Source organism: Condylura cristata, unplaced genomic scaffold (assembly GCF_000260355.1).
Source record: "Condylura cristata isolate star-nosed mole 26May11 unplaced genomic scaffold, ConCri1.0 scaffold00007, whole genome shotgun sequence".
Classification (NCBI taxonomy): domain Eukaryota; kingdom Metazoa; phylum Chordata; class Mammalia; order Eulipotyphla; family Talpidae; genus Condylura; species Condylura cristata.
This window is the reverse complement of record NW_004567108.1, coordinates 55,490,881-55,516,028: the sequence shown is the minus strand read 5'-3', so window position 1 is coordinate 55,516,028 and position 25,148 is coordinate 55,490,881. Positions and strand designations below refer to the sequence as shown.

Here is a 25,148-nt window from a genome sequence, read left to right as displayed (position 1 = left end):
CTGTTAATCCCACCCACATGCCTGGTACATTCTCACAATCTCAACCCTGCACAGAGACTCTGTGTGTTGGATGTAGGGTATTTAATGATTTTCCTGATTCCATTGGGATTAGAATTGAGCTGATTTTGACCTCCCTCCACTTTCTGAAAAAATTTATGAGTCCGGGTTCATCTGTTTATAATAAGCAGTTCTCTATATCCAAAATAGAGTCTCATTTTGACCACTGTGCTGTTAAGAAGGTCTTAACACTTTAGTCACTATGCTCCTCAGGACTTACCGCTGAGAATATGTGTAGAAAGTGGAGCATAGTAGAGGAGGGAAAATAATTCAAAAATAATAAACAATTCAAGAACAAAAAAGGAAGTTTTTCCCCAGGAATAAGCATAGATGTCTTGCTGAATAAAGTTTGGTAAAGTAGAGGTAAGGAGCAAATGCTACTTTTCAAGTCATGACTTGTGGATTTTTCACACACACACACACACACACACACACACACACACACACACATACATTTGGCAATGGATTTCACTGTTTCTCATGTTGCTCTTGACTCTGTCATGTTTTCTGCTGTCTAAGTTCTAGGGATACCTATAATGAATGAGTTAAAAGGAGAAATTCCAACAAATGGTATTGTCTAACACCAGCTATGTATTACTTATTAGAAAATGACTCTGTCAGGGACTTAGATCAAAGATCCTATTACTGGGTCTGATTGAGTATTCTAGAGTTTCATACTTGGGTCATCTGAAGGGTAATAGGATTGGGAGCCAAGTCCAGTCATAATAAAGTACTATTAAAAATCATAGCTATCAATTAGGACTATTTTGAGGGATTCCAAAAGCAGTGTCTGTTCTTGTGTCTTATCCTTTTAAACCATGGTTGCACAGTGACAATTCCCATAAGGCAATTCCCCTGACTTCTTTTTCTGGAAGCCTTTTCCTGTTCCCACCCTTGATCTTTGTTCTCCTCTTTTTCTGGTAAAATTGCTTTCTTAGCAGGGTCAGCCAAGCTAAACGTCCCTGATTTACCAGCAGAAAGCTGGCTCTCCTTGTTGGGTGAAAGGGCAGGGGACTGAACTGCAAAATAATGTGCTTCAGCATCCTTTAGAACAGGGTTAACTGAATAAGTAGTTTATGAATATCACTCACTCGCCATCATGAAGTAAACACAAGTTGAAAAATGATTATATGTGCGAATAATAGGCAAGTAACCAGAATGAAACTAGAAGGAGCCTGTAATTTCTTCAAGAGTACTTGAACATGCTTTTCCTGCATATCTCGATTTCCCTGAGACCCTGAAAAGTTTTCTCACTTGGATAATGTGCCCATGTGTGACTGGTAGAGCTGAACCACTAGAGGTGGAGAAGTCTGTCTGGGAAGAAAAGCACCCAGGAGGATGGCGTGATCCTCTGAGAGTGAACAGTAGCCGTTGGGAGGGATTCATAGAAATAATTGTTGGGGGAGCAGAGAGAAATTTCTCCTGTCACTCAGCCGAAGGTAGCTTATTCCATGAGGAGGGTGAAGAAGGCTTTGATGAGCTCCTGCAGTGGCAAGGAGCAGCGTGCTCAGGAGCAACCCCCTGAACTAGGGTTCCCTGACAGGATGGAGAGGCTGCTTTACCTGCAGCACAGAGACTTGGCTGCATGCAGGGCAGACTTAGCACTGATGTGGTGCACACATTACTAAGTGTATGTTAATCTTTGTTGTGATTCTAATGATACATTTCTTAACATTATTAATATTTATATTATGTAGTTAACATTTGCTTCACAGTGATTCTGTGCCAGGCTTTAAATGCTTTACTTATTACCCATGTAATCCTGACAATAGCACCTTGAATTAGATAATTATTCTCCTCATTTTGCAGATGTGAAGTACGAAGAAGTTAAGTGTTTTCCCAAGTCACCTGGTTAATAAGTGGTGGAACTGGGAAGTAATAAAAGGAGTCTTGGAAATCCTTGCCAGAGTGAATCCTTCTAAGATTATGGTCTAGACAGATAAAGTTTCAGCCAATGTGTTTTAGGTGGTCATTCTACCTAGTTTCCATCAAGGATGAGAAAGTCTCTTTGCTAGAAGCTAGGATGCTGAGGAGGAAGACAGGAGGCAGTTATAGAAAAAGCCTAGCAGTTTAATTCCTCCTAGCTTAAGGAGGGATCCTTATCTCTTTACACCTTCTCAGGAGGGTCTGTAAGGCAGCTTCTGCTGCTCTCTGGACGCTGACACAGGAGTCCTGACGAAGCGCTTGAAGCCCTGAAATGCACAGAATAGCAAAGGTGAGTGAAGAAGGACAGCAGAGTCCAAGCACAGTGAGTCTCCCAATTGAGGGGCCGCCCTCTGTAGGGCTCAGGTCCCCAGGCTCACATTGTACCCTAAAAGGTAAGATTTGGAGCCACACATTGAGAATCCACCTTAACATTGAAATAAAGGAAGAAAAGGCACCTGAGTTTGCATTCAGTAGGTTAAGACACCCAGAAAATCACAGTCTGCTGGGCAAGTCTGCAGCAAAGGCAGCAGACGGTGGCATTATCTCCTGTAGGAATCCCCGTGGCTAGGAAGCTTCAAAGACAATAACGGGACACAGGATTTCCAATGCCTGGGTCCCCATGGACTTGCAGCTGTGTTAGGTTTTCTTTCTCTAAGAATTAATAATGGGCCCTCCCTGGTGGCGCAGTGGGTTAAAGCACAGCACCAAGAAGCTAAAGCCACTTCAGCATGAGATTGATCCTCAGCCCCAGAGGAGACACACATGGTGCTGCAGACCTCTCCTGATCTGCCCGCTGTTCCCTGCAGCAGTGTATTTCAGTGTATTTCAATCTGCCTGTTTTGCTCCCCACTCTGTCTCTGGTGAATCCTTTCACCACCCCTGCACCACAGTTCTGTATGCATTGTATGCATAAATAAATAAATCTTTGAAAAAAAAAAAGAATTAATAACACACCGGGAAGACACTGGGCTTGGTACTCACGTGTGGTCAGTTGTTCTCTGTCTAACAGTGTCAAGTACTGACTGGTCAAATTGACAATAATGGCATCTAGAGTCAACAGGAGACAAGGATACTGATTTCATTACAGGGTATGTGGCCATGAACATCAGCCCAGAACAGAATGTCAATGATTGGTCTAACAAAGCAGCTGAATCTATGACTCCCCCAGCAACCCTCATGCCCCCCCACCCCCACCACGATGCCCTCAGTGTCCATCACACCCATGTATCTGGGAAGCTCATACAGTGTCCTCTCAGGGGGAGCCCGATGTTGTTAGGGTGTCTAACTGTGTAAGACTGGGTTCTTTGAAATTTTTACAAAGTAGTTGGGGGGATCACGTGCATGGTCTGGAAGGGAATCTTAGACTGGATTTGACTCAGTCTTAAGTGTGGCTTAGTGAGTGTGCACATTAATACTTGGGATTGCGGATTCTATTCTCAGAGATTTACTTTTTTTCACTTTTATCCCATAGATCAGACAAAGGGGCCAAGCAGAGAAGGTAAGTGAATTATCCAGAATCACACAGCAGAGCCAAGGCCAGCAGGCCACATACCCGCTTTCCTTTGCATCTCATTGCTAGAAAAGCTCTCAGCTCGACCAGCCCTTAGAATGGTCACTATGGGCGAAGTTAGGGGTAAGTGGGAGGAAAACATAAGAGATACAGCAGCAGGCTTGAGGAAAAGACTTGGGGAAGAGAAGGAATGATGAGGGAATGTGGAGGGCCCCTGGCTGTGTGCTGGGAGGACAGTGAGTGCCTGGAAGGCAGAATCAGTATAAATCTTCATTCACAAAGAGATCAGGTTCCTTTGAGGGGAGGTGTTGCGTGACATTAAACGAAATCTTTCTGGCCTTTTCTTTAGCTGTAGAGCTTGAACAGACTGTGGCAGCTTCCAGTCAGAGCAAACTATAGGTGGAAAACTGTCCAACACCAGCCTGGGAACAGGACGTGCCTCACCTGTAAGTTTGATGGCAGCGCTCCTGATCATCTCCCAGCTGCTGTTGAAGAAGGTGAAGGAGTGGGTGTGGAGAATCCACAGGATTTCCTGGTTTTTCTTCGCCTAATGGAGATGTACATTTCACTGAAGGCACTGGGAAGTGACCTTTGTGAAGGTCAGCACCCCACAGGCTCCCAAGGAGAGACATCTGAAGTCCAGCGACTGCTCCCACAGTCATTCACTATTCTGTCAGAAAACATTGGATGACTAGCTCCATTTAAATTGAATCTGGAAGGGAATGAGTCTCAGAGCACTAATCAACAGGTGTGTGTCAGGGATCTGAGAGACCTGACCACGGTCAGGACCGGGGTAAGGAGCAGAGAGAGTACTGTGGCAGGAGGCCAAAAATCATCACCTCCATTCCAAGCCAGTTCAGATCTGACCAGGATTCCTCACTGCAGCGTCTGCCCATCCGGGCTTTGCCCCAACTTCTGCCGTGCCTATTTCTGGAGGTATCATTTACTGTGTACTTACCAGTTTTATGCAGAATTGCCTGTAGAAGTCCCTGGCCCTTGGCAGATCCTGACCATCAAGGAGATGATCTAATACTCCACTGACTTCTTGGAGGCCCAGGAAAGGAATGCTGATGACCAGGACATCCCGGCATGCCTAAAAGTACAAACACAAAAGCAGTTTTCTGTGTCCCAGTCCATCACGCTGGAGTCCCCTTCCCGAAAGGAAGGAACACTGATAAGTATTGAAAAAGAGAAGTCAAAGTCAAGGAGGTGAAGGGCTTTGTAGCCCAGGCTGGCACCTTCCCAGTTTTAAGGATGGAGATGCCAGCGTGGAGAGATAGCAGCAAAGAAGCCAGGCTGGAGAGCAGAGCTCTGGAGGTGGGCTGTGGTGACTTCAGGTCTGGCTTTTGACCAGCTAGACCAGGCTTACTGGTGCTGACACCACTGGGAAAGGAAGAGGTGTGGGCTCTGGGCTGGGCCACTTACAGCGCTAATCTTGGGATTGGGGTCCCAGAGGTGGAGAAGGAATGAAATCATGCTCTTTTTAATTTCTTCAGCAAAGAAAATTTTCCACCTTCTTCCTGTTAGGGATGCCAGATTCTCAAATAAGAGGATGGCAGTCAGTCTTACATCATCCTGCTCCTGTGGCAACAGATGTGTTTCGTGGGTGAGACCATTCCCTGCTGCTCCCTGCTAGCACCCCCTAACCTCTCTTTCCCTGCTCCCCTTCAGCAAGAGAGACTGGAGCCCAAGCGCCAGTGCATTCTTTTCACAGCCCCAACAAGTTCCAAGAACACTCCTCTCCTTCCCAGCAGCTCTTCACCCATGCTACACAAGGTTAAATAACCACGGGTCTGCAGCTCAAGTGCTTCCTTCAAGTCAGACACTTGATTTCTGCCCTTGAGCAGCTGACAGGACCAGAAAATATGACCACAGGAATGACAAGCAAGAGCAGAAGGCCTGGAGGATTCCTGCTTGTTTGGGGTTTTATACAAATTAGCCCAATGATATCATAAACCTAGCATTGTGTACCTCTATTCTACATTGGCCAAGGCCAAGGACACATTCCCAAGATGGAAAGGTCTTTCTAAAGGGATTATAAGCAGCTAAGAAGTTTGGGGCTTGGGTCTCGGAGAGGCTGATCAATCTCTCCGCACATGTGAAGCTGTGGAGCTAAGTGTGTTGTTCAGGAAGGCAGGTGGTGGTTTGAAAGGTCAAAGTTTAAGGTGGTGGAGAAAGTTGGCCTTTTATGACCTAAGATATTTGCTGACTCAGTTTATAATTCTAACAAACTCTGATGAATATTATGGCTTTTTTTTTCAAGTCTAGGAAAATAGTTCAAAATACACATATGAAGGCAGAAAGATAAAGGAAAACATCAGTCTGGAGAGCAGACTATTATTTAGACCATTACTACTAAGTAATAGTCTGCTACTAGTTATTAGTAATCATTGTTATTCTGTTTGTTAATTATTAATGATCAGGGTCAATAGAAATCATTTCTAAAAGTGTGAGGGGGGAGGGGAGATGGGGAATTTAACTTTGATGTCAAAATAAAGTTCATAAGAAGTGGGCACATAAATGAAATCCCATGAAAAAGGAAGTTAACAAAGATCTCCAGACTTGCTAAAGATGGCTGGTTAGGGAAAAGTTGTAAAGCTAAGTGTGCAAATGAGCTGTGCACTCCTGTAATGGGAAAGAAATAGAAACATTATCATCACTGGATCAACAATTACACCCAGGAAACCAGGTTTGTGGGGTTTTGTATGGGCAACATTAGCCAGATAAAAGATTGTCATCAATTAGCTGTGAAATGAAAAGAAAGAATATATTTATTAGTTTGTAGAAGATACTAAACTGAATGGCGCATATTAAGCATTTCTGAGGACAAGGTGAAAACCAAAAGTAATATTGATAAATTGGGGGAAAGCATTAGATAAAAGCAGAAAGCTGCTGTCAGAGGCCAGGTGGAGGCTGGAAAACTGAAAAATGCAAACCTGGAGAATTACTGACTGTGAGGTCCTATTGCAGACTGAAATCTAGATGTCTGTATGGTTAATAAATCACCAAAGAGTTAGGAAGAATTAGGGCAGGATTAAAAGAAAAAACTGAAGTGAATAAGTAGAAAAAGATTGGACTTGAGAGGTCATTTTTCTTCAGATTCTATTCAATACTTCTCAAGCCTCATTTAGAGAGCAACACAGTTTCTGGATTGTAAAATATTTAAAGAGCTGAAAAATTAAGTTTATGGGAGGCAGAGGGCTGAGAGCAAGATGGGGAGTCAGACACTCATGGATTAGGTGAACTGTGGGGGTCTTGGTGGGTGGATGTGGTTGGTAACAGCACCTGACAGTGAGACCTGATACTATTAATTCACAACCAGCAAAGTAAATGAATGTTACTGCAATAAAAAATAAAGTAGGTTTCTTGTTGCTAACAATATAAATGAGTTTATGATGAATAATGAAGGAAAGGAAGACTGGGAGGTAAATGCGCAATGTAATAAAGCCTCACGTTTAGGAAGGATGCACTAGAGGAGGCGGCTAGCAGTTTCCTATCTCCGATAGCACAACATGGAGAAACGGGTCGAGGTCACACAAAAAATAGATTTAATTAGAGGTGAAATAGGTTAAGAGTAAACATACCAAGAATAAATGATAAAGTCTAGTTTTCCAGAGGGGATAAAGGAAAATGACCCCCGCTAGCTGGGATGCCTGACCAATCTTTTTTGAAAATATGACAGTGGACTAGATCCAGGGTTGACTAACTTGTTCTATGAAAGAACAGATAGTAAATTATTTAGACTTTGAGGGTCATGTGGTTTCTGTAAAAACCGGTCAATTGTGCTGAGGAATATGTAAAGCTGTCAAAGACAACATGTGACCAGTGACCGTGGCTGTGTTTGGGTCAAAAAACACTTGTAGTAAGAGGCTGTGGAGTGGACTTAGCCCTTGAGCTATAGTTTATACTAACTCCTGGATGAAATGACTCAGGCAAACATTTAAGTTTTGACAGTGTTGGAGGAGACAGTGTCTCCATGTGGGCCCCTATACTGTTTTGAGAATTGTCATATTTTGTGTTGTTGCTAATGCAAACTTTGAGATGAGGATTTAGGCATATGTTATTTTATGTATTTATTTATTCAGATTTATTTATTTATGCATACAAGAGCTGGGGTACAGGCCAGAGGTGTAGGGAATGAGAGCATTCACCAGAGACAGAGTGGGGAGCAGAACAGGCAAATGTACTGAAATACATTGCTGCAGGGAAGAGCGGGCAGGTCAGGAGAAGTCTGCCATGCCATGTGGGTCACCTCCCAGATCGATCAGGAATCAAACTCATGCTTCAGTGGCTTCAGATAAATTCATAGTGCTGCACTTTACCCTGCTGCACTGCCAGGGAGGGCCTTTAGGCATAAGTTATTTATTTGGGGGTGTGAGCTCAAGAAGCATGATGGGGGTATGGTAATGAGTTAGGAAAGAGAGGAAAGTGGTGTCAGGGACCAGTATGAATATGCTACCTGTATGGGCCATTGGAGTTCAAGCTCTCTGAGGCATGGGAAAGCTGGGGAGTTATCTATAGATTCTATTTCCCATTGTTTGGGGTATTTCTCTGCTGAGACCAGTCATAATTCTCAGTCCAGACAGTACCTTCTGGCAAAGAGACTCAGGAAGTCAACAGCCTTGACAGGAATTGTACTGGTGACCTCTGTGTTGGTAAGCCCCCCAGCACAGACCAGTGGACACTGACTGACATTGTCTGTTCATTCATTCCTTCCATGGAGGGGAGATTCCTGAACAGTCTCACTTACATCTTCAAAGAAGGTTCTTGTCTGCAGCACTATTTCTTTGAAATAGAAGCTCACGTCTCGGTCTGTAAGCAGCTCCAGGATCTTCTTCAGAGCCTTCAGGCTTTCACAGACAACTTCTGTGCGGGCCAGGTGATACAGGCCTCTGATGATAGACTCTAATATTATCTGCTTATGCTTCTTTACCTATTTTGAAATAAGGACTCTTAATCTCAAAATTTGTGCTACATATATCTGGGATAGGGGAGGAGACCCCAACAAAGGGGGCTGGAAGTCTGAGAGGGTATTATGGACTTCAACCCAAGAGTCACCATTCAACAACTTATTTGGATTTCTACTTAATTTCTTTGTAACCATGAGTATGGCTTAGGAAATAGTTACTCAAATTCTACTTAAATAAGTGATTCCTCCCCTACCCCCACCAAAAACCCCCCTTTTACCTTGTTGGGGGCTCCAGAAGTCATATTACCAAGGCCTCGGATGGCCATTTGCCTTAAAGTGGCATTGGTGTCCCAGGCACTCTGATCCATGAGGATGAGAATATCTTGTAGATACTCTTGCTTCCAAAGGATCGGCTCTCTTACCAGCTGAAAATGATACAGTCCTCCCCTTAGTGAAGGGAGGGGCATCCCTACAGCAGAGTGTCAGAGATGTTCTAACTAGAATGAATGAGGAACAGAGGAGTAAAACGTTGGGTGAATCATCGAGTCTCACAGAAACAGGCTCGAGATGTAAGCAGCCCACTGGACAAGGTTAATGTGGTGATGGCTCCCTGAATACTTAGTTAAGAAGTTGTTTATCTAACCTAAAACGGAAGTGGGACATGAAAACAGACAGCAGACAGTGTTTCTTTTCTGGGTGTCTGGGATAGCCTTTATCCCAGGGCAAAAGGGGACCAGTGATATACTTATTGGTTCCTTTTGGTTTGGTTCTTCTCAGGTTTATTCTCTGTTCCTTTCTGTTCGGGGAGGCTAATTTCTAAAGACCAGAAGGCAGGAAGAAGTAGATGGAGGATTCTTTCTCTCTCCTCCCTACTGGGGTATGTCTAAAGATCTCTGAGGAGGTCCTGGTTTCCTGGTTCCAGCTACTGCTGAACTACTGGTCCTGAGGAACAGACCCCAGAGGGACCCAGCAAGCCTGTTCTGATGACTGCTTGCGCTTGCCTCTGAGAAGAAAGCTGTGCCGGTGATCCGGTAGTTCTCCGAGGAGGAGGTGAGAGATGAGAGTAGCAGTTCAATAACGTCCAGGATGACCTTGTGTTGCCATACTGCCATGCTCCTAGAAAATGCAAGGCTCCAGGTGTAGCAGAGACCCCTTTCTAGACAATGCAAGAAATTTTACTCTCTATCAGGAAAAGAAATCACCTAAAAAGAACTGTGTCATGAAAGAACACCAAGGCATACACTGTAGAAGATTCTATCCACGTGCCCCATTTAATGTCACTTGCCCCACTCTTTGTTGTATTACTAGTTTTTGAGGGGGCGTTGAGTTTGGGGGCTGATTCTGCCATCTTTTCCAAATCCCCTTGGTTCTTTATTCCTTCTTTCATCTTGACTGTAAGTGCCTGGTGAGGTAGTTTCTCTCAATGAAGTTGCCTAAGTTGAATTTCTGCTCCACTTTTAGTTTTCTCTTTCATATCCAGTTCTAGGCTATCTGCACCTTACCTGGCCAGGGCACAGACTCCTATGTGGTGGGTACTGGGACTGCAGAGCAGTGTCCATAAGTTGTCCCCCTCATCAGATTCCTTGGCAAGGCCTTCTTTCATGGCTTGGGTTTGCACGCACTTCAAAGTTACCGTGGAGAGCCTGAAGGAGACATCAGAGCATCAGAGAGGTAGGTGAACCCCATGTGGGATGTGGGGGGCGTGAAGCTCCAAGTTCACTCTTCCTGTTCCCCATTATGCCTCCTCACTCCTGGGCTAAGGGAAATTGTGCAAGGAAGAAACAGGCAGTGTCATTTCACACTTTAGTTCTAAGGCCAAAGAGGACATCAAGACAATTGGACAGTAAATAATGCCACAAAATCTTTACAAACTCTTCTGAGAAAAGGACACTCAGAATGGGAAGGGCAAAATACCACATTTTACTGATTCTAAAAGAGCACTATGGGGTCAGGATGCATCTGCAGTAAACAGTGTGTTACAGGGGTCGTGCTGCAGCTTCTGCTGTCCAGCCACGAGCATGCATAGATTTAGGCCTGGCTCTTCACTGTGCTGTCATTTCAGTAAACTTACATGTCTCAGCAAAACTATGTCTATTGAGCCTAACTGCAATGGTCCATGGTTGGAAGCTCTGCGTGCTTCAGTGTTGGGGAATCTATGGTGATTCCATCTGATGGGGGAATTCTCACAGTGTCAAAACACTGGCAAGGAAGTAGAACAATGGTACTTCAGTAGCAATAATTTTTTTTTTTTTTAATATGGGGCCCTCCCTGGTGGTGTAATGGGTTAGAGCATAGCACTGCAAGTTAGCCACAGCCCCTTCAGTGCACATTCCATCCCGGGCCTGGAGGTGACCACATGGCGCAGCAAACCTCTCCTGTCTTGCCTGCTGCTCTCCTCAGCAGTGTATTTCATTGATCTGCCAGTTCTGCTCCCCACTCTGTCTCTGGTGAATCCTCTCACCACCCCTGCTCCTCTTGCCTGCACCCTAATTCTGTATGCATAAATAAATAAATCTTAAAAAAAATAAAAACATCATCTCTACATCAAAAATTATTCCAAGTATGAATTTGAAATATAACTAAATACAAATGTCTCTGAAAAGGTTGATATGGCACTGGAATGAAATGTTATGCCAAGGGACAGAGAAACAGAGCCACATGATATAGAATAAAAATTGACCCACAATCATCATTTTACTCCACTTTTAGATTTCTTTGGATAAAAGCAAGATTTGTTTGGATAAAAGCAAAATAAAAACTTGAATGTATAAGAAAACATTGATTCATGGCTTAATCAGAACTCTTCTTTTTCTTTCTCAACGGTCCATAAAACAATATTGCAATCAGTGCAGTCTTAGATTGGATGAAATATGATATTTACTTTTGTTTTCCTTTTGCCCTGGTGGCTTTATGAGAAAATTCCAGATTTCCTTGTAAAATATCTCAATGAAAGGAAACAAAGGAAACAGAGCAGGCCCTCTAGGTGAAAAGACATAGCTGCTTGTTTGCTATGTGACCCTTTTGGGGTTGCAGAACCTATTTCTTCATGGGGAGCTGTGGTACACAGGCGGGAACACCCCTTGACTCCCACAGCACCTCCCCTGGGCAGCTCTGCAACCCTCCCGGCCTGACCACCCACCTGCAGGGATCTGCCAGCTGCTGCCTTTCTCCCTGCTGCATCACCCGCCGGCGGCGATTCAAGGAAGAAGTGGGCATCTTCTGGCCCAGAGTGCAGCTCACCAGCTTCAGGAGAAGAGTGAAGAGCTCTGGGTATAAGTGTATGACAGGGGTGCCTGTGGACACCACTTCATGTATGGCACAGGACACCTGAGGGAAGAAGGACCTCGGCATCAGACAGACTCGTTTTCTCCAGACATTTCTCCCTGGGCTGACCTTCAAGTTTGTGTTCTCCCTAAAGGATGGGATTCTGACTTGATCATGCGCAGGGTAAAAACACACCGAACAGGGTTTTTCTTTGTGTCTGGAAAAATCTTAACTCAGACTATCTCCTCCCTCAGGACTGCCACACTGGATGACTCCATGCTGGGTGGGACTAGTCAGGCAAAAAGAAGTGAAGGGTGGATCTTTAAGTAAAAGAGGCTACTTTGGAGATCTTGGAGACTAATTTGGAAATACAGATACCCTGATTTCCTTTGGGATGATGAGAAATTTGCTTCCAAAAGTGATCAGTCACAGACAGAAATGCTGCTGTATTTGTCCACTATAAAATGGCACTGATTTACAAATTAAGGTATGAGAGGATATGAGAGGATATGAGAGGTATGAGAGGATACAGGTGGATTTAGTGCTGCATCACCAGGTCCTGGCGGGACCATCGTAGAGGGATCCACGCACACCATGGCTAGCCCAACTCACTGCTATTGCATCGATCCCGGCTAGGTCGTCTTCTAACTGGTCGTCCAGATTGTCTACCAAGGCTCGCAAGAGCTTTTCCCTGGAGGCTGGGTTCTCAGCCAGAGCCCTCCACAATGTCTTTATGTCCCTAGGGTGACAGGACAGGAAGCTGATAAGGCTCAACTCCTCAGAACACGACCTTTTTATTCTGACTCGCTTAAACACCGTATTACAGCTAGTCAGAATTTCAAGCACAGGTTGGGCACACTGACATGTCTGGGAGTAACGAGGATGTATTATTTAGCTGTCCAGCATTTTGAGTTACTGAGTTTTGATAATGTCCATTAAAACAGTGATTTTTTCATGTAGGTGTATTCTGGGCAACCAGAAACAAGAGAAATGCTACCTTTTCAAATTTACTTCTTCTTCCCTCCTATGGTGTATTAAAAAAAATTATGATCATTATATATGTGAAAAACACTTAGGTAAGCATTACTTGTGATGAAATACTGATTTTAAAATTATTAACAAGTTGTCATGTTTTCAACCATTGTTCTCTTTCAGACCACAAATTTTTGCATAAAGACTTTTGGGAGAAAGGACCAGTTCGGTCAGACTCTACCTGTCAAAGGGCAGAGGCTTCTGTAAGAGGTTGGCAACAACAGCATCCATGTGAAAGTTTGCTAACTGGGAGATGGCTTCCAGCACAAATTGAAAACTTTCCTCTCTTTGTCTGAGCACTGGCATGTGATGGTAAATTATGCTCAAGATATCCAACAGCTACAAAGGAAAAAGTCAGATCAGATATCAGTCACCATTTTCTCTCTCAAGAATGGTTTTGTGTGGTCAACAGATTGTGGGTAATGAATTGTAATTAATACTAAAAAACCAAGAGTCTATTCTATGCATGCCCTATTGGGAGGCTCATTCTGATTAGCAAATATTTTGTGAAAAACTGCAATTTTCTGGGTGTTGTGGTAGGCACTGTGGGGGAACTTGCTAAAGATAAATAAGCCTTTGCTTCAAAAGGAACACATGGTCTAATACCCAAGAGCCTGTGCACATATCAGTATATGGCGAATGGTATGAAAGAGATACACTAGACTGATAGGAGAAAGCAGAAAAATGGAGGTCCTTTGGTCTGGTTCTTGAAAAATATACAAAAGGCAAGGTGCAAATGGCAGGGAAAGACAAGTTTCTTAGAAAGAACACAGGTGTTTTTCTTTTTCTGGCTTATTTCACTAAGCATGATCCCTTCCAGCTCCATCCATGGTGCAGCAAATGGCATGAGTCTACCTTTTTGATTGCTGAGTAATATTCCAGTGTGAATATGTACCACATCTTCTTGATCCAGTCATTTATTTTTGGGCATTTGGGAAGAGCACACTGGGCTTTGTTGATAGCACATGGATGAAATGGTGGTGGGAAATCCACAGGGATTATAACTCAGATGGAAAATGTACAAAATGAAGAAAGATGTAAAAAATATAGATATAAAATTTTAAAAAGGAAAAAAAATAGACACAAGTAAAGATGTAAAATCAAAAAGCCTGAGAATTGGTGGAACACAAAGATTTTTTAGAGCAGTGGAACTTCCCCATCAGTCACTATAATGGGGATGCATGGCAAAATACATGGAATGTTCAAAGCCAGGAGTGAACCTAAAGTAAATTATGCATTTTGGGAGACTATATAACAATAAATTTGTCACTGGCGTGGGGAAGGTTGGGGAGAATGAGCAGGAGCAGGAACAGGAGATATACGGGAACTACTCAGTTTTGCCAGGACATAAAACTGCTGTAAAAAATAAAACCCCCAATTAAAAAGAACACATGAGTATGAGTACAAACAATTATGGAAAAGGTTTCTGGAGTAAGATAGGTCTGATATGGAGTACAGAGAGAGGAGGGTGATAAAAGGAGATAACTTGTTGGAGAAGATAGAATGAGACCACCTTTGAAGGTGATCTTTCTGAATTTGGATGTTAAGCTGTGGCAGTAGGGATGGATACACATTTGTATTTCTGACATGGAGAAGGGCTTCTCTTTGGCACAGAGTATTTTATGCTTCTAGTATTTTCCTTGTTTTAGATGGACAGTTTAGATTAAATTTAGTATTTTTCTGAGTTATAGTTTAATCATAAATATTCTGCAAACATGATTTACCACAGAGTCCCATTTCAATGATGTTAAAATTCCTTTTGAAAGTGTTTTCCCGTATGTGAACTACCTCCATGCTAAATACAAAAATAATGGACATTCCAAATTTAGTAACCTTTGATTCTATTCTTATTTGCTTAGTCCAGTGCCTGTCACACTGTACAAGCTCAATAAATGTTTTTGATAAAACTGATTGGAACGTAGTTAGCATACACGTTATTTATAGTTATTTTTTTTTCACATCATGCTGTGGAGAATTCCTTAATTTCAGGTGACTGATTCTTGGCTCTGGGATCAGAACTTCTTTCTTCTAGCCCCTTCAGTTACCTTAACTGAGTGAATGAATCTTTTCCTCCTTAGTACTCCTTGAGCTGCTTTTGTTCTGTTTCTGACATCAAGAGAGGCTGGAGCATCACTCACTTTCCTGACTTGAAATCCTGCTCACTTTTTCTTTTCTAGCCTTAATAGCAAATACACCTTAAGTTGTGTGTGCCCAAGAATGACAGCGGGGTGAGCAACTGCTGCTGCCCCCACAAATGTCACAATATGCTGCTTTTCCACGGTCCCACTGCTCTCGGTTCTAAGATGCTTTCTCTGACCAGAGAGGAATGCACTAGAAAAGCTTTATGAACACTTACTAGAGAGGCCGTTGGAGCAGCTTGAGATGGACATCAACATGAACCTGCTGTGAAACTACAGCTTTAGTCTCTGGGTCTTTTTGAGGCTGCACATGCTCTTGCCTGTGGCCCACCAGAGGACAAGTTGAGAATCAGCAAATGACCTGGTATTTCGCAAGCACTGAGGTTCCATTCACTGCCAAACTGGCTGTAGACTCACCTGCTCTTCCAAAGTGGCACCGTGCTCCCTCAGGGCAGCCATCAACCACACACCGCAGGCCCTTGCACATGTGGGGCTGAGGCTCTCCAGGCCATCCAGTGTTTCTTCTAGGAACACGAGGATCTCTTCACTTGGGATGAACTTGCTGATAATCTGGAAAGGCACCCAGAAAGGTTCATGTCAGCAACCACCCCACTTCATACCTGGATACCTACAATAGCAATTCCAAATAGCACATAACTGGAATCATAGTACCATAGGGCATACAAGTGACATTTTAACTCTATAAACTTTGCCTGAAACTGCAAAGTTTTGCCTTTTCATTTTTTATAAAGTTTTCTTTACTTATGCATACAAGAACTGGGGAACAGGCCAGAAGTGCAATGGTGGTGAGAGGATTCACCGGAGATAAATCTCAGAGAGTGGAGAGCAGAACAGGTGCATTGACTGAAATACATTGCTGAGGGGAGCAGTGGGTGAGTCAGAAGAGGTCTGCTGCACCATGTAGGTCTTCTCCCTGGCTGGGGATCAAACTCGTGCTGCAGTGGCTGCAATAGCTTCATGGTGCTATGTTTTAACCGTTGTGCTAAAGACAGAGAGGGTCCTGTATTTTCATTTTTATTGAATCCTAAATCTGTTCAGGCAATGTCATCCCCAAACTTAAGATTAAGTATGTCCCAAAAGAAGGAGATAATGCATGATGTTGATAAAGCAACTTATATGTAGCAAATAAAGCACGTTCATATATGTTTCATATGTCACAGGAATATGTCTTTCATCTGCCAATGAATACTCAAGACTTGAAAACTCAGGAAAATGTAACAGCATGTACTAAGTGCCACGCTTCATCCCAGGCACCTCCATATCCACACAGAGCATGAATTCTGATGATCTTGCCTGCACTCTTCCAAGTCTCCAGGACTTGGTAGTTAGTGAAAGGTCAGTAAAATAAAACCTATGCAATTTTGGACTCTAAGTGCAAGCACTTTTCAGAATGTTCAGTTGATTGTGTGTGTGTATAACTATGTCTGTCACTCAGTATGTTTGTACATGTTCCATGTGTTAGTGAAAAGGCAACAGGGGTATGAAGCTGTCAGTCTGAATGAATTTCAGGAGAATCATCTGGGTTTAAAATAAGCAAGACAATCATGATGGTGAGTTTGTGGATATGATAACATTCCCTCCCTATCCTCCATTTCTCTCCCATATTCTGATTATTTTCTTGTTGTCTTTCCTACTGCAACCTTAGTCTAAGTCAGCTCATCTCACATTTGGATTCTTATCGTTTCCTCCAAACCAATTTCAGGAATTCCCCTCTTGTCAGTCTAAATGCTTGTCCCATCCAAGAAGTCAGAAGTGTAAATCTGACGTGAGCATGATCCTCAGGGAGCCACCACTAACCCCGAAATGTACTTGTAAATTTAGAAAAGACTCTCTGTTCTTAAGGTAGCTCATTGTCTTTATAAATATGTAGCTATAATGCACTGATTTTGTTGAACTATTTATTGCCAGCTGTGGAAAATTAGCGTAATTCATATATAAATCTACAATGTTTGCTTTAGGAATGTGGCCGTTTCCCAGGATTGTTCTTGTTCTGTGTAATGGTCCTAACTCTTCTGCTGAAAACCTCCTACTTGTGATTTCAACTGGAGAAAAATCCAAGGTCCTGAACAAGGGCTAGAAGATCCCTGAATTAGCCTTGAACTACTGCTTGGATCTCATTACTCTCCTTTTTCTCTTCCTAAGATCTTTGCCCTCGTTATTTGTTCTCTGCCCAGAATGCTTCTTTCTAGATGTCTCCATGGTTCTTTCTCACACAGTAGCCTTCTCTGGTCCCTTACTTGCCATTCTTTTCTCAGTGTTTGCTACCTGATGTACATTAGTTGCTGACTCTGCTGGGATGCAAACTCACTGAGGCCAGATCTTTTCTCTTTTTCTATTCTTGGAGTCTAGTTAAGTCTGGCATACATAGGAGCACAAGCAGGGCATGTTAGGTAAATAAATAAATGACTAAATAAGTGAATGAACTGATCAAACCATTCTCACAGCTCTGGGCAGTGGGTTATATGCATTTGATTTTGAAGATGAGATTGAGCATGAAGCAGCACACAGAGGGGTCTAAGTGATCCCAGTACATTTGTTCCTTCTACTGCACTCCACTGTGACCTTCACTCTGGAGAGGGTCACTTTGGTCACAAGGTTTCCCAGATTATGAATGATCAGTAGCAAGTGCGGAATGGCAACATGAACCCAAGCAATAGTGAAAGACAAAGTTCTTTCAGCTGACTTGCATGGCTATGTTGCTGTCTTTCTTCACGGTGGTGTGAGCACACTCACTTAGAAGTCAACAAGAATCGGGCCCTTCCTGATGGCGCAACGGGTTAAAGCACAGCACCATGAAGCTACTGCAGCCACTGCAGCATGAGTTTGATCCCCAGCCGGGGTGGTGACCCACATGGTGAAGCAGACCTCTCCTGACCCGCCTGCTGCTCCCCTCAGCAGTGTACCTTGTCAATCTCCTCCCCACTCTGTCTCTGATGAATCCTCTCACCCCCTGCACCACTGGCCTGCATGCATAAATAAATAAATCTTTAGCAAAAAAGAGAAATCAATTAGTATCATCTCTACAATCCCCAGCAGTCCTCCAGTTCTCTTACCTTTGCTATTTTAGCAGAAATCTTGATATGGACCTGACCATCATTGCATTCTAGCCCTTCCTGCAAATGCTGCAGCCTTTCCATTTCCAGTTGAATGCCTAAAATCAATAAAGGAGACACATATAAAAGTTAAAAGACCAAGCAAGATTGGGCTGACTCTATTTTGATGAGATACTCAACCAGCTGTTGGAGCCCTTTATTACAAGGCTGTCTAATGAGATGGTGAGGACTCAGCAAATATGTATTGAGTAGTTTGTACATGTCAGATATTATTCCTGCAATGATCTCACTTGTTACTCAAAATATTGTTGAGGTGAACTTCCTAGTTTTTGTCTCTAGTTTGCAAATGAGAAAACAGGCAGAAAGATGTGAAGTCATTTGGCCATGTTCATGCAATGAGTGAAAGCAGGAGAGTTGTAATTTGAACTGTGGTTTGTCTGAGACTAATGCTCCATCTTGGGCTACTCTGCTTTACTGCTGCCTCCACTGGAGTTCCATTTTGCAGTGAGAAAAACTGTGGAAAAGGAAAAGTGACAAGTATAATAGAGTTTACTTTAACAACAGCCTAAGTGATGTTGGTATTAATTTACAAATGCAAAGCTAAATGGTAATGATTTTGGGTGTTCTTTAGATGTATCATCATTGTGGCCATTAACACCTGAATCATTTTTTTTTATTACAAAAGTTTATTTTTACATCATTTTGCACATTTTTTTTTCCATCTCGATTGTAATCCCCGCGGGTTTCCCATCACCAAATCATCCGTGTACCTCCACCATAGTCCCGTGCATTTCCCTTCCTTTTCCCCCCCATTTTTGATCCCATTCCCCACTCTACCCCCACAAAATGTCTCTGGTATATGGTTGTTCATTATTTTTGTTATTTTCTCGCCTGGTCCATTATACTCCTGCTATGAGTGAAACCATCCGGTATTTTTCTTTCTCTTTCTGGCTTATCTCACTAAGCATGATCTTTTCCAGCTCCATCCAAGTTGCTGCAAAAGACATGTGTTTCTCTTTTTTGGTTGCTGAGTAATATTCCATTAACACCTGAATCATTTTATGGAAGTCTAACCCAATGGAACACACTACCTAGCCAAAAGGAACACTTTGGAGTCAGAACTGGTTTTAAAATGCAGCTTCATTACTTACCGTGGCCCAAGTAACTACCAATTTCTTAATGTCAAATCCTTCAAAAATGACCGAGAAGCAGCTTACCAAATGGAGGAAATAGTTGCAGAACACATAAAGGGCTAATACCCATAATATATAAAGCAGTCTTGCTCAACAGTAAAATAAAGAATTCAATAAAAAATGGATATAGGATGTGAATAAACAATTTTCCAGAGAAGATATGCAAATGGCATCAGAGCAGGCTTGCTGAAAATGCAGATTTGTTCCAGTGACATTGGTGAGCTAGGGAACACTCTCAGCATAGTCTGAATTCTGTATATGAGTGCAAAAGAAAGCACACCAGTTGAACTGAGCCATGCAAACAGTTTCAAAATGCACACACACACAAAAACACACTCACCCTCGAGTCCTCTGTGAGCCGCCTGCCTGGGTAACCTGCATGTTACGAGCTGATCATACAAATCTGGTATGGCGGGTCCCCTCCTTCCTACCACCATTTCCCAATAACTCACTTGCTTCACAACAGACACAAAAGTGTGCTCAGCATTACTAATCTAAACCACAGCGGGTAGGGGGAATACAAATTGGTGCAGCCACTATGGAAAACGGTGTGGAGCTTTCTCAAGTATTTTAAATGGCCATCTCCTAGGGTCCATCAAACCCACTTCTGAGTATTTATCTGAAGAATTCAAAAACTAACTCAAGAAGATGGAAGCATCCCCCTGTTCATTGCAACATTATTTAAAATAAGTAAGACACGAAATAACTAAGTGTCCCCAAATGGAGGAATACATAAAGAAAAAGTAGTTATTATATAAAATGCAATATTACTCAGTCATAAAAGAGAAATGAAATCTTGCTGTTTGTGACAACACTGATAAACTTCTAGGAGATGATACTAAGTGGAATCAGTCAGTTAGAGAAAGACAGATACCATATGATTTCATTTAAAGGTAGAATCTAGAAGACAAATTTTAAAAATCCCAACCTCACAGATCAAGAGAACATATTGAGGTTTGCCAGAGGCTAAGGTTAGGTGGTAGGCAAAGTGGGTAAAGGTAATCAAAAAATATCCAGTTTCAGCTATAAAATGTATGTAATGGGGCCCTCCCTGGTGGCGCAGGGGGTTAATGCGCTGCACTGAGAAGCTGAAGCCACTTCCGCATGAATTCGATCCCGCCACCTGCCCCTGAGGTGACCACATGGTGGCAGGTGACCACATGGCGTGGCAGACCTCTCCAGACCTGCCCGCTGCTCCCCTCAGCAGTGTACTTTGTCGATCTGCGTGTTCTGCTCCCCACTCTGTCTCTGGTGAAGCCTCTCACCGCCCCTGAGCCTCTGGCCTGTACCCCAGTTCTGTATGTACAAATAAATCTTTAAAAAAAAATGTATGTAATGGTTTGTAAGGTACAGCATGACTATAGTTAATAATGTTGTACATTTGTGACTAACAGAGCAGGTCTTAAAAGTTCTCATCATGAGAAAAGAATTGTAATTTCTACAATTGTAATTTTACTCAGTGCCAGTAATGGTAATAAGCTAATGAGTTAATTAGGTTTATTGTAGTGATCACTTCACAATGTATAAAAATGTTGAACCATTGTGCTATACTCCTGGAACTAATACTGTTACATGCCAATTATATCTCAATAACATTAGAAAAAGAAGCCTGAGCAACATACATGGATATTAACAAGCATTTAATTTAGTATCAGTAGTTAAGTTGTATCTAGTAGGTATTTAATAATCACAGTCTTATATTTCCGGTTTAAAAAGAAAAATGTTGAGGTGAATAGTGAAGTGTAGGATTTCTTGTTAACAAAGAGTATTGAATTTTGCCTGCTTCAGGGAAATAAAGTAGACCAAAAAAGAATGGAATAGTAATAGAATTCAAATTCCTTTCTTCCTGTGAGGTTCCTTTTTTTTTTTTTTTTTTAAGATTTATTTATTTATGCACAGGCCAGGGGTGCAGGGACAGTGAAAGGATTCACCAGAGACAGAGTGAGGAGCAGAACAGGCAGATTGAGGAAGTACACTGCTGAGGGGAGAGTGGGCGGGTCAGGAGAGGTCTGCCACACCATGTGGATCTCCTCCAGGGCAGGCAGGGATCAAACTCACGCTGAAGTGGCTTTAGCTTCTTAGTTCTGTGTTTTAACCCGCTGCGCCACCAGGGAGAGCCCTGTGAGGTCCCTTTTTAACACATTTTTTCTCTGGCTGAAATAAACCCTTTGTTCTAAATAAATTCAGTTGTTTTTCTAGCTTGGTTAAAAGCATATTTCTTTTTTAATTAATTTTTTTTGTCGATTTACAATATTATGTAAGTTTTGGGGGTCCATCTTCACCTCTCTGTGTGTACAAGCTTCCTCTCACCCAGCAATAAAGTTCTAGAAACCTTCCCACTGTCAACTAACACTGTTTTACCCTACCCTTGTCCTGTGTTACTATACTATATTTTTACAGTCTAAAAGTTATTTCTGCTGCTATTCGTTGATTCACTTGAGAAGCACATATTCTTAAGAAATTATTTTTCCAGATCCCAAGGGACTTTCAAACCTACTTTCCTGACCCGCCCACTGCTCCCCTAAGCAGCGTACTTTGTCCATCAGTCTGCCTGTTCTGCTCCCCACTCTGTCTCTGCTGAATCCTCTCACTGCCCTTGCACCTCTGGCCTGTAACCTAGCTTTGTATACATAAATAAACGTAAAAAAATGGCTAAACTGAGGGGCTGGGGGGCTAGAGAGACAGACAGGGAGAAAAGAAGAGGAGGAGGGAGAAGACGAGCAGAGGGAGGAGGAAAAGAGGGACACAGATGCACAAACAGAAAAACCGAAAACAAAAGAAAATAGATACCATCTCTTCATTTGTAGGTTTCTCATTTTTTCCCTTACCTTTTATATAGAACAGACCAAAGACGGAGCTTACGGCTGCCTGACGGATGGTGGGCAGTGTGTCACAGGAGTGAGGCACCAGGAGACCAAGGAGTGAGCCAATTTGGAAGTTCTCTGGTGCCTGTGGAACAACGGTGATGGGATGGTTTGAAGATATCCCTAACACTGGATGTTAAATCCATTCTCTCCCCACTGCAGTTCCTTAGGATGAAATATCCTTGAACTTTCCCCTTAAAGACAGTGGAAAGGTAAACAAGCATGCAAAGCAACCCAGCAACTTTAGTCTAGTGTGCTGGAGGTGCTAGTTAGGAGAGAGCTCTCAGGAGGTTCTCCGGAAAGCACTTCATTCTGGGAGTGGAAGCCCAGGGGTTTTTGATTCCACACACCTGAGAGAGATGCCTGTCATTAGCAAGCAATGAAGCCTGGTCATTCCAGGGCATTACTGACCTCAATGTCATCTGTCAGCACTTTTGCGGTGATCTGGAAGGCTCTTTCCCTTTCCCAATCTTTTTGTGAAACAAGCCACATTCGGAGAAGCTGTTGGTCAGAGAATAAATGTCTTTTCCTTGGTATTCTTCTCATTCACTCATCTCGTGCTCTCATTCGCACACTCACTCTGCCTGTTCTGCAGCAGAGAAGTCACTTCCCACAAAGAGTTGGCTTAGCTTGGTCAGGTGGGCTGTGTCCTTGAGACAATGAGGTAGAGTCTCGAGGGCAACAGCAGGCTAAGGATCAGGGAGCAGGGGAGTCAGTGTGTGAAGTGCCCTACTCACATTAAACATTTCTTGACAATCTTCTCCTTTTACATTGTCCCACATCATGGACCTCAGCAGCTTCCCGAGGGCATCCATGGATCTCTCATAGAGAAACTGAAATGAGATGTGAGTGTGAGTGTGAACAGCAGGCTGAGGGGTGAGTCCAGAGTGCCCCTCAGCCCCTCATTCTACTCTGGTCTCACCCTCACATACATGAATGTGCTCCTTATCCTTGTCTGTCTGGCCTTCATTTTTGAGTTTTTCCAGAGGTGGAAGGGGCAGTAGCCTTCGAATATTCTCTTCAAGAATATTAAGATGATCATTTAGTGAGAGCTGAGGCTTCAGTTTGCTGAAATGAGAAGGATGAGTATTATAGTGACTCCAAACACAGCTTGGTCGCATTCTCAGGGGCTGACAATCACATCCAAGCATCAGATACATTTTCTGACATGTTGGGGATGCTGAGAGAAGCGGCGACAGGACCTGCGAGCATGTGTGGACCCAGAGTCAGACATACTGGTAAGCAAAGTCAATATATCTCAGTGTCAATCTTATTCAAGTAATAAAAAGTTATCACTTGCTTAGCATTATTTAATGATTTTTACATGATCTGTTTTCACAGATTAACCCATTTGTGTGTGTGTGTGTGTGTGTGTGTGTGTGTGTGTATGAGAGAGAGTGGGAAGGAGAGAAAGAGACATGACAGAGAGATTCTAAGGAACAATGAGTGTTTTCACCTTCACATGTTGGTTTGTAGTGTCTCACATACTAAAGGTTCTTATGAATATAACAAGTGAATAACTTCAGAGTTTTGTATCTCTGGAAAGCAAAAAGTTGCTATTTGAAGTAACCTACTGCTGAGCTATGTTCATTCTGGGGAAGCTGCTGTCACAGTGGTCTGCATTGATCAATATGTCACTAAATCAAAAGGGGGAGCTAGGGAAAGACAGTCATTTTCAATGAGAACAACAAAAAATTCCCTACCTGAGGTATCGGATGGCAATGAGGGCTTTCCACCGAATAGGGCTAGCTAAGGAATCCAGGGGCTCATCCCTGATGAAATCCTGTAACACAAAAAGGAGGTGAAATGTTCCAAAAAGAACCAGGGGGTTCTCTAGGGACAGCTGCAACCTCTTTGGGCTGTTAGGTGCCTCGGTCAGAAGTACAGCAGAGATCTATTGCTTGGGATTGTTGAATTTTACCCACTTAAAATGAAAAACAGTTCTATACTCTCAGCTATGGCCTTCTTAACTGTGGAGGGTGAGAACAATGCTGCCTACTCATGAGACACTGGACAAAGACCAATTATCTGTAAATTCATGGCATAAGAGCTCTTTTCCATGTACTCCCAACTCACCCCCAGTACAACCCATTATTTATCCCTTGGCATTCTTCTGTCCTTCCCATCAATCCTTACTATATCCACAATGAAAGTTTTGGCATTTTTGCCTAGTTTTTCATGCTTTGTAACTGTTATCTTTTCTGCCTGAAATAGCCTCTGCCATATTTCCTTGTCTGCAAACCCCATCTTTTGAGATCCGATTTCTATACCATTTTCCACTAAGGCTGCACCAAATTGCACCCCCACCAATAGGGGGTGAGCATTCCTTTTTCTCCACATCCTCACCTTTGGAAATCCCATGTAATCCAGCAATATTACTGCTATGGATTTACCCAAAGAATATGATGATGCTAATTTTAAAAGATTATGTACTTTTGTTTATAGAAGCACTATCCACAACTGCTGAGTCCTGGAACCAACCTAAGTGCCCAACAACAGACAGCTAGATAAAGAAATTGTGGAATAGAGCTCAACAGAATGATACTCAGCTATTACAAAAAGAATCTCTGGGACAAAATGGAGGGAGCCTAAAATAAATATATTAAATGAAATAAGTCAAAATGCACTTTACAATTCTACCCAGTAAGTAGACACATGCAATAATGCTATATATATACATATATATGTATATATATGTATATGTATACACACACATACATATATACATAATCTATAACTGAAATAAAATTTTTATGATACTTATTTGGATGTACTCTCTTAGCACATCAATTTTGGATGGTTTTGCTCATCTGTGGGATATAAATAACCCAAAACAAATACTAGCAAAAAATAAGTCTTGTCTATGTCCTCTCTGCACACTCACCAGCATGTAACCAAGCAGCACCTCCTTGTGAGAAAATTTAAACCCCCAATCTTCAAAGTCTTGCACAGCAATGCCAATTTCAGTAATGCTTCTTGTGAAACTCATTTGCAGATCCATGTCCTAAAGCAAAATGATTCACAATACTAGCCAAGATCTTAGGCATTGACCTTGGTCCTATAAATGTTGCTTAGGGTTGAAATATAGAGCCAGACTGGAGAAAGAACCTTTGTTCCTTTTGCTATCTTGAAATCAATCTGGGTTCTAAGTTGCAGGGAAATTGAGCAACAAAGATCAATT

The 25,148-nt window shown here is 42.6% G+C and overlaps 1 protein-coding gene across 1 annotated transcript in view; it reads right to left on the bottom strand.

The window, feature by feature from the left end:
- Nucleotides 1–2,142: 2,142 nt before the first annotated feature.
- MROH2B (maestro heat-like repeat family member 2B) overlaps nucleotides 2,143–25,148 on the bottom strand; it is a 53,855-nt gene continuing 30,849 nt past the window's right edge. Inside the window, exons 22-41 of the mRNA XM_012721777.1 lie at nucleotides 24,852–24,971; nucleotides 23,671–23,750; nucleotides 22,900–23,035; nucleotides 22,705–22,800; nucleotides 22,379–22,468; nucleotides 21,932–22,052; nucleotides 17,911–18,008; nucleotides 15,254–15,406; nucleotides 12,880–13,037; nucleotides 12,279–12,405; nucleotides 11,542–11,729; nucleotides 9,905–10,045; nucleotides 9,404–9,518; nucleotides 8,681–8,827; nucleotides 8,244–8,426; nucleotides 4,919–5,074; nucleotides 4,452–4,586; nucleotides 3,938–4,040; nucleotides 2,965–3,030; nucleotides 2,143–2,249 (exon numbers count right to left, since the gene is read on the bottom strand). Of these exons, the coding sequence (XP_012577231.1) occupies nucleotides 2,143–2,249; nucleotides 2,965–3,030; nucleotides 3,938–4,040; nucleotides 4,452–4,586; nucleotides 4,919–5,074; nucleotides 8,244–8,426; nucleotides 8,681–8,827; nucleotides 9,404–9,518; nucleotides 9,905–10,045; nucleotides 11,542–11,729; nucleotides 12,279–12,405; nucleotides 12,880–13,037; nucleotides 15,254–15,406; nucleotides 17,911–18,008; nucleotides 21,932–22,052; nucleotides 22,379–22,468; nucleotides 22,705–22,800; nucleotides 22,900–23,035; nucleotides 23,671–23,750; nucleotides 24,852–24,971 (2,520 nt within the window). The remainder of the gene's footprint in view (nucleotides 2,250–2,964; nucleotides 3,031–3,937; nucleotides 4,041–4,451; nucleotides 4,587–4,918; nucleotides 5,075–8,243; nucleotides 8,427–8,680; nucleotides 8,828–9,403; nucleotides 9,519–9,904; nucleotides 10,046–11,541; nucleotides 11,730–12,278; nucleotides 12,406–12,879; nucleotides 13,038–15,253; nucleotides 15,407–17,910; nucleotides 18,009–21,931; nucleotides 22,053–22,378; nucleotides 22,469–22,704; nucleotides 22,801–22,899; nucleotides 23,036–23,670; nucleotides 23,751–24,851; nucleotides 24,972–25,148) is intronic.